Source organism: Grammomys surdaster, unplaced genomic scaffold (genome assembly GCF_004785775.1).
Source record: "Grammomys surdaster isolate TR1022 unplaced genomic scaffold, NIH_TR_1.0 125889, whole genome shotgun sequence".
Taxonomy (NCBI): domain Eukaryota; kingdom Metazoa; phylum Chordata; class Mammalia; order Rodentia; family Muridae; genus Grammomys; species Grammomys surdaster.
In genome coordinates, this window is record NW_021620714.1 from 2099675 (window position 1) to 2109365 (window position 9691).

At 45.0% G+C, this 9691-nt stretch overlaps 1 protein-coding gene across 2 annotated transcripts in view; it reads right to left on the reverse strand.

The window, feature by feature from the left end:
- The window catches only part of Mylk (myosin light chain kinase), a 188648-nt gene that overhangs the window by 174751 nt on the left and 4206 nt on the right, over positions 1–9691 (reverse strand). For both annotated transcript variants that reach the window (XM_028752285.1, XM_028752284.1), the window contains exon 2: positions 6020–6187. In XM_028752285.1, the coding sequence (XP_028608118.1) occupies positions 6020–6184 (165 nt within the window). In that variant the 5' untranslated portion in view covers positions 6185–6187. The remainder of the gene's footprint in view (positions 1–6019; positions 6188–9691) is intronic.

The window sequence follows — 9691 nt, forward strand, 5'->3', positions numbered from 1 at the left end:
GGAGATAGAGAGAGAGAGAGATAGATCATGCACACAATAATACAGTTTTACAAAGAAAGAAAAAGAACCTGGGTATGCGTAGGTGCACCATGTGCATGCCAGCAGAGGTCAGAAGGATTTGAATCCCCTGTAACTGGAGTCACAAGCAGTTCATGAGCTACCATGTGGACTCTGGGAATCAAATTCTAGTCCTCTGTAAGAGTTGCAAATGCTCTGAACTGCTGAGCCATCACTCCAGCAAAGAACAGATTTTCTTTTAACACGTCTTTTAGGTGAGAATCACCAACACGTAAGAGCTGAATTAATAAGAATGCTCTAGGTCAGGCATGTCCAATAGGATTTCTGCGATGGCAGAAATGCTTAGTAATCCATGCTATTTGACACGGTAGCTATTAGCCTCACACAAGCACTGAACACTTAAAATATGTATAGGTGTTAGCATGTGTATTTCCCTAGTATGGCCAGCGAAATAAAATTTCAATTTAATTAAACTTATTTAATTAACATTATTGTCAATTAAACAGGCACATGTGACTAGTGGTGATCCTAGTCAACAGTGCAAATCTAGACCTCAAAGAACTCACTCTCATTAGAGAAGTAAAAGGTGGTAACCTCTGCCATGCGTGTAAACAGACAGAGTGCAGTCAGCTGAGGCTTTAGCATTAGCAAAATTCGGAAGGGAGCAATGGAGGGCAAGAAAGCTTACGCACATCCATGAGGTGCACCCATCTGCCAGTGTGCAAACTGAACGAGAAACAGAACTAAGGAAGAGCAGCACATGGCAGATCGGCATATCCACCCTGTGTGCATAAAAGGATATTCAGATAGATGCCGGATTCGCATAGAACATTTTTGAATATCTATCCAAATTGCTGATGGCTGCAACCTCTGAAAAGCAGAAGCGAAAGGTCAAGGCAGAGAACTTTCAAGTTTCCTTTGACTTTTCATTACATGCATTCGTTTTATTTGTGGGGGCTTCAGGGGTGTGTGCTCCTTCCATCACGTGCAGCCTGGGGATTTAACTCAGACCCACAGATCTGGAAACAAGTGCCATTAATGATAGTTTAACATTGAAATCATTTTCTTTAACGCAGGCACAGAGAAGATTACTGAATGACACATTTTGAAGTCTTTCCTATGGTTATCATTCATGACTGATCTTATGTGATTTTTCAGTAATGGTCCATGTCCTACGAAACGGCTCTTACATATTCTAATAAAATACCTAAGAGTAATACTTCAGGAAAGTAGGTATTTAGATAATACTTCAGGAAAGTACTCTAAAGGAAGTAGAATCTAAAGCATTAAAATGGGGAGAAAAAGGAAGTGCATCTTGATCCAGGATAGCCTGGGGGAAAGCAAGAGCCCCACCACATGGATGGGATGGAGTGTGGGAGCTGGGCCTAGAATGAGCTCAGAGCCACTGTGACTGAAAATGCCTGGGAGCTCAGGCATAGCCCCACTCTGGTGTCCTCAGGTAAGCAAGAATGTACTGAGCACAGAATTATGCAGCAGACACTGGGTCACTTTCAAGGCTGAAAGACCAACAAGAAGCAGCCACTGAGTTCAAGTCATTAGAGTAGACCTGTGGAAGGAAGGCCAGTCTCAAATGGCGCATGAAGCACAAGGCCTAGATGCAAACTCTGGCATAGCACTTCCAGGTGTCACCCCGTTGGGGCTAACAAGACTAGGGGTGCATGTGTGGCCTCCATCAGCCATGGCTATCCCTTCTTCCCACATCATCCCCAATGCCAGTAGCAAACCTGTCAATAGACTTTTTGCAACTGTCTGGTTACACATAGTTGCAGCTGCTGTTTGTGTATGCACACCTTTCTAAATCACACTAGGACTCCAGGGGACCAGCAAAGGCCAGGCATGTCCTTTAAGTTCCTCATGTCTTTGAATACAGTGGCTACTTCTCTGTTGGATGAAAACTGGGAAGAAGCTTTGAGGAAAAGATACTCTTATTGGCTGAAGCACAAATGGAAGCCATTATTTTCCCTTTCAAGGTCGGTTGTCTCGTGTTCCCTGACTTTCCACAGCTGAAACAGTATCTGACATGAGACAGTCAAGGAAGCACTTTATAGGAGGCCCATCTCAGTGAGCCCAGGGGCTTGGGTGAAACCTTATTAGGCTACACTTCTCTGGTGGCCTTAAAGCATTAACCTCTTCGGTCTGTAGGACACAAAGGCTGGTGTGGTGGTTCTGCTTGTTTGTTGATAATGGTAAGTCTGTGTGGAAAGAGGAAGAATGCCCTGAATTTAGGATTTTCCCAGCATTGCTGTTTTCACAGCGGACCATGTGGTAGGGAGGTAGGCCACCAATGCGGCAGTTCTCTTCATGGGCCACAGAACAGTTGGGCTTCAGTTGGCCCAACTGGTGGGGCCTGGCCGTGTTCACAAGGAATCCCAGCAAAGGGTAAGACAGAAAATGAGAGCATCCAAGATGTCTTCTTTCTTCCTTTACTTTTAATCATGAAAAAGACAGCTTTCTGTGAAGCTCCCTAGATGACTTCAGCACAGAGGTGTCACTGGGCCACCCTGAACTGCAAAGGAATCCATTGGAGTTATTTCAGGCATTGAAAGAGCCAGCTAAGGGAATGGGTACAAGTTATCTGTTTGCTGCTCAAAGTATCTGTCACAGAGTGGAAAAGTACTCCCCCCAAAAGAAAAGATGCAACAGGCCACAATCCATGTGGAGAAAGGCTCTAGTCTGAAGTGCCCCAGAGAGGCCTGAACCAAAGGCCTGAACTATTGGAAAACCACTCTAAAGTCATCTACATCCTGGGTGACAGGAAGAAGTGTATCATCAGAGGTGAGGTTCATTTAGTTTTTTGCTTAAAAGAAGGCAGTTGGTTTTACCTTTCAGGAATAAAAGCAATAAGCCCAAGTTACAACCGACTGCTAATCACAGCCCTGGAGGTGGTGGGAAAATAGCCTTCATGACTTGTTCACATTTGTGATATCCACTGAATTTCAATGAGGGCACAGTTCCTAACCTCTCCAGAGAAGCTAGTCATTTGGGATGGGAACTCTCAAGAGAGTGGGGGAAGCCAGTGGGAGTTTTCTTGGGCATCCGCAAGGAAGAGGCCAACAGGAACTGCCAGGCAGAACCCAATGGTGAAGCACAATCTCAAAAAGGCACCACTGAGCTCCTGGGGGAACCCAGTTCTCAAAGCTGCTGTCCTACAGTGGCCGTGAGGCAGACTCAGGTCTGGGACAGAAGCGACCTGGAACAGGCTGTGTGCCCGATGAGAGAGGGCAGTACAGGCAGGGTTCAGAGGTCCAGAGGCAGCATTGGGGGTGGCTGGCACCTCTGCCCAGGAAGTGAGAGCCTGAATTCAGAGCTCAGCTTCTCTTAAAAGAAACTCCTAAAGCCATGGGACTCCAACACTATCACCATGCTTTTTATTTCTGTGGGGCTACCAAGACAGGATGTCCCTAGCTCAGCTTTACCTTTGGTATCAACACAACCAGCTTCCTCATCCTGAAGTCATTAGAGGTGGCCCTTCCCTGATGTGAAGTCTTCATGTGTCTGTGGCCATGGTAGCATTCGTGTTGGTAGAGAGCTTTTGGCCACAGCTTCTTTTGCTGCAAGTAAGCCAGGGTCTATAAGAATATCCCTCCCTAACAGCCATCTATACATATTCCAGCATCCTCCTGAGGCAGCATTCTGAGCTGATCCTGGTGGGGTAGCAAGCGGCAAGATAGACCCATGGGCTGATTCATAAGTAGCACACAGCCACAGGGAATATGCAGAGTCAATTACTTGGTCAACATAAGTCAAATCAAATACTCTCAAGACAATGCTGTTTTAAGATATCTGCAGTCAACACTGGTATAGTTTGGATTTGGTTTGTCCCCAAGAGGCCCATATGATGAAAGCTTGTCCTTATGGTGGCCACTCCTGGGAGGTGGCCGACCCTTTGGAATGTGGAGCTTTAGTGGAAGGGAATTAAGTCATTGGGAATGTGCCTTTGAAGGGGCTGCTGGGACCGTGACTTCATCTGTTTGTTTCTGGGTCACAGAGTGTGGGTAACTTTGGCTACCATATATACTACTATGATGTGCTACCCCTCCACAGGCCCAAAAGCTACAGGCCAGACAACCATGGCTGAAAGCTCAGAAACGCTGAGTCAAAATAAACCACCCTTTAAAGGTTGATTTAACTCAGTGATTTTGTTACAGTAACTAACACAACTTGGTAAATGTACCAAATGATACTGAATTGTTCAAGATGACTGAATTTGTATTATGTGATTTTCAAGTCAGCCAAAGAAGTACTGCATGACATCATGAAGCACTTTTAATGTCTGTTAGCTCTTCTTCCCAGCCTCTTGTGAGCTAGAAACAGCCAGAAGTTTTTGTGTTGTTCTGTTTTTCTCAGATAATGAAAGCCAGGCTTCGTGGAAGGTACAAGAAAGTAGAGGCACTAACTACTAGGTGAGTGTTTGTTTCATGAAGGTTCCAAGGCTCTCAGCTCAAAGATGTGGCTCTTTTGTGACAGCGGCCGTGGCAGCAGCTGGGGCTTCACTGTGCTCTGAGGAAGCCCAGCCAAGGCAGGAGCTGTCTCTCAGCAGCAGTGCGGTAAGAGGGTGGGGTGTTCTGCTGACTAAGGCATGTCTTAAATGGCTGTTAAATTTTATAATGTGTACAGTTCAGCGCTTTATAAGAACATCCGCAGAGACACACAGCCACCAGCACTATCTAGTTTCAGAGCATCTTCACCATCTCAGGAAGAAACTGAACACCCAGCAGCCATGCCCATCCCTTCTCCGGTACCCGCTGGGCTGTTCATCTCCTTTCTGTTCTCATAGATGCCATCCTGGACATGCGATATATGTGGGATTATGTGGTTTTGTCCTGTCCTGCCTGGCTTCTGTCATGTGCTAGAATGTTTTCAAGGGTCACTAATGCTGTGGCATGAACCAGTACTTCCTCCATTTGATCATTCAGGGTTTCTTTCTGGTGTGGGGATAAGAGGAGGTGGACTAAATTTAGGGCAACAGAAGAGGGCCTCATGTTGGTGGAACCCACACACACACATCCCCCACACTGTCCCCTTGGTCTGCTTTAGATAAAATAAAGGAAATACAGATAGCAGGGCAGATCCATTAGCAAAGGTTCTACTGGAGAGGTCAGTGTCTTGTATGCAACTCAGTGCAGATCTGGCTTTTTCCTACACACTCTCCAAATAACAACGTGGCCAAACCTGCCACCTACACTCAAGTAAGGCTAATAACACCCAAGGCACATCTGTGGACCTCTTTCTTCACCAGCTTCCAGGAGTTCACACCTGCAGAGTCACAGGGACACAGGAATTCCTCATACTTCATTGAGTGCTTCCAGGGGGTGGGGCCCCTGTGCTTGACCTCCAACACTACCCATAACCTCCCTCATGTTCACATCGCCTCCATGTAAAGCTAATTTAATACCAACAGCTTGCTAAAAGGCTTCCCCCTGGGTTTCAGCATCAGCCAGTCTTACAGATTTTCCTCTATGTTCCTATTTAACAAGAAGCATGTGAAAAATGTTGTTCATACTTTCAGAAGGATAAATGAAGGCCCCAGACAGGCATGAGCTCGAGATTTGTTGGCAGAAGGTGACAAAATGACATCAGGATCCCATCTGTCATCTCACTACCTTAAGTGGAAGTATCAGGAGGTTGGCTGATAAAATGTTCCTTCCAGGGAGAACATAGGAGAAAAATCACTTCATTTTTCAAAAGCCCAGATTTTGGAGCACAAATTATACCCAAGATGCATTCCTTCTGACACAAGGCCATGTATCCAGAACATATTCAACAGCAAAATACCTTAAGATGGTCAATTTGCATGGTCCCCTCCATTACTGAGTCCACTGACACAGACCAAAGCTCACCATAAATGAAGAAACAGCAAGACAGTGTACATTCAATTCATATGAAAGTCCAAAGCGAGACAAGGCTTGCTGAGGACAAGGTGTGAGGAACACTCCCCGCCCCTAGCCTCCCCTGCCTCCCAATCAACCTCGCTTCTTACCCTCCCTTCGAACTTAGCGGTGGCTCCTTCTCTGATGCAGAGGTTCCGAGGGGGGAGAATGAAAGCAGGAGCCTCGGTGAGAGGCATGGAGCTGGCCCTCGAGGGATCCACGCTGTGGGAGGTTTTGGACATGTGTGATGAGGCAAACAGTTTCACGTCCCCCATGGTCTACAAAAGGAAAAGAAGCAAGTCAGGTCTTACAATATACAGCATGGTGACTTCCTCATAGATACCACTGGCCCAGCCCTATGGTTTGAGATATGAGGAGCATCTACAACAGGGTCAGCATCTACATGGAGTGCCTCACTGTGGCTTCTCCACATAAGGTACCAGACAGGAAAGAGCCAGTCCTAGAGCCCAGCTCCCAGGCCATGCCTGTTATCACAGTACCCACTAAGAGCTTCCATCTGTCTTCTGAGAGAGCATGGCTTGGTTGAGATCAGGGAAACTGGGTGGCTTGTAAATTTTGCAATAGGCCTCTGAGGCCTGCGTTCAACTGATATCTACATGAAGCTCTGAGATGGAAAGTCCCAGCTGCTTCTGCCCGAACAGTAAGAGTGCATGGGCTACAAACAATGTCATTTAGGCCTCCAAGAGAGGCAGGAGACTGGGCTTAACGTGATGGGGGGCTAGGTGAGAAGGTGAGAGTTGGCTGAATGAAGGGGGTGGCATCAAGCCAAGGACCACATGGTACAAAGGCTCAAAGATCAAAGCCTTAAGGAAAGGATGGAGGCACTAGAAAGTATCCAGGCTGACTCTGTCTTTTGTAACTAAGGTCCAGAAATGCTGAACTTTTATCAATGGACAAACAGCAAAAACGATGCCATTGCTGCCAAGAACACCTTGAACCTGGGATCCTGTCCAAGGCAGATATGGGTCTAGACACAATATGTCTGCAGGCTGTCAAGACTGGCTAGGACTAGAGGGTTGCTGTGAGAAGAACAATGGCTGCCCACTGAGGCAATCAGTATCTAACTCTTTGTAGTTGTTTTTTTCCCCCAATTTTAAGTGCATTTCAAGGTAAAATTTAGAATACGCTGATGTGCAAAAATAATAAATTATCACTTATTGGTGGGCTGGAAAGAAGGTTTGGTGATCCAAAGGCACTTGGCACCAAGCATGATAGCCTGAATTTGATCCCTGGGACCCAAAGAGTAGAAGAAAAGAAATGACTTCTTTAAGCTGTCCTCTGACTTCCCCTTGCACACCATGGCACATGTACATATGCATACACAATAAATAAAAATATTTTAAATTGTCACTTACTGAACACTCACCTGTTCCAAACTGTCTGGATGACCTTTGTCTATTATCTCATTTTAAAAAATTTTTACTTTATTATTTTATTTTTGGTTGACATAGTTACTCCATGTGTTTATGGGATACAATGTGATGTCTTGGTACCTGACGTCATATGCTGTAAGTCAAGACAGTCAGCATATCCATCCCCTTGGATAGTGTTAGGGTTTGTACTTGCTCCGCCCAGGGAGTGGCACTATTAGAAGGTGTGGCCCTGTTGGAGTAGGTGTGTCACTGTGGATGTGGGCTTTAAGACCCTCATCCTAGTTGTTTGGAAGCCAGTATTCTGCTAGCAGCCTGCAGATAAAGATATAGAACTCTCAGTTCCTCCTGCACCATGCCCGCCCGGATGCTGCCACACTCCTGCCTTGATGATAATGGACTGAACCGCTGAACCTGTAAGCCAGCCCCAATTAAATGTTGTTCTTATAAGAGTTGCCTTAGTTATGGTGTCTGCTCACAGCAGTAAAACCCTAAGACAGTTATCACTTCTCTGTGGTGATGACACATAGAATCTTTCCTAGCCGTTCTGAAGTGCACCTTATAGTTGATACACACTTCTCCCCATGGAATCCCAGATCTTACTCCTCCTGTCTAACCTAACAATAACACCCCAAGAAGTGGACTCATCTTCATGCAAATGAGGAGCCTGTACTCAGACAGACACAAGTGAGTAGCAGAAGTGAGGGTAGAGTTATGCTACATAGGTCAAAGGAGAGAATTGAAAATTCCCACAATTCTGTTATGCAAGATGATGCTGTTCTATGTATGTATGTATGTATGTATGTATGTATGTATGTATATGTATGTATTGTATGTATGTATGTATGTATGTGTATATGTATATCATAAAGCTAACCATATAGAAATGTCTCATAATTTTTCCTCCTAAATTTTCTTAAAATTAAGTGGATAAGAAGCTTTTAAGAACTCTGATTTGGCCAGATGGTGGTGGCACACACCTTTAATCCCAGCCCTTGGGAGGCAGTCAGCCTGGTCTACAGAATGAGTTCCAGAACCACTAGGGCTACACACAAAGGGAGAGGGGGAGAGAGATGTGTATATGGCCTATCTGTCTGTCTTTCTACCTCTCTTATTCACTCTCTGTTTCACAGAGGGAAAAAAGAGCATGATTTAAGCAAATTAAAATGCAGGTGTCTGATTAGCTTGATATTACTAGCCATTTGACAGTTTCTTCACCATAAACATTTAGTGAGCATATCTGAATATAAGTCCTCTGCCCAACAAACCTGGCTTCTCTTTCACTGATAAGGCATTTGCTTTGCAACCAAATTCCTTTCCAGGCTGGCTGCAGGAGGTAACAAGAAAAGCAAGTACCTGAGTCACATTTCCTGTATGTCAGGAACATACTCTGTAAATAAACGGTTCACTTGCTCCTTATAGCACCAGGCAACAGCTAATCACTCCATCCCGTTTTATGGGTTAGAAACCTGTGCGAGGATTAGAAATTTGCCCAAAGTCAACACAAGAGGGGGCAGGACTGGTACCTGAGCCCAATGTGTGCCCTGGGTGCTGTGCCTCCTGCAGCAGTCAGTAACGGTACAAGGTTAAAAGCCGCACAACTAACATGTGCTTAAAAACATCCTTTAACGTTAAGATTTTTGGGGCCCATTAAAACATGCCATCCACGTTAAGAAACAGATGATAGTACAGGAGAAAATGTTCGGAATAAAACCAGACCAGAATATTTTCACAGAATAAGAAATCATTCCAGGACATGAATGTTGCAGAGTAAACAGAGGAACGTGCCCTCGCTGCGGGAGAATCCCATGCTGTAAGACAACCACGACCTGTGTTTGTGTAAACCAGAGGGATTGCATCAAAAGAAAAGGAAGCAAACACTGCTGGTGAGACCACGGCAAGACAGGAAGACCCGTGCTGTCCTGGGAGCACGATAAACTGTACGGCCTTGTTGGAAAGCAAAGTGGCAAGAGGATGCTAAAGAAAGGGTGTCCACTCCTGTTTTAGGAATCCTACACACAGAAATACACTATCAGGAGACAATCTGAGCTAGCCAAATGTGCATGTAAAAATGCTGATGGCATTACTTAAATAGAAAGCTAGACATATAAAAGATCCAACAATGAGAACTGGCTGCATACAGGGGCATCTCAGAAATAAAAAGCCTATGAATTTGGTTACATGTAAATGTCAATTTTTTTAATTATTGAAAAATTTCAAGAATACAGAAAAAAAATAACAAAAATAAGTACCACCAAACATCCCAACATCCCCCCACTGGGAGTTAGCATCCTCCACATTTATAATATTTTGCGGTGTGTGTGTGTGTGTGTGTGTGTGTGACAGAGAGAGAGAGAGAGAGAGAGAGAGAGAGAGAGAGAGAGAGAGAGA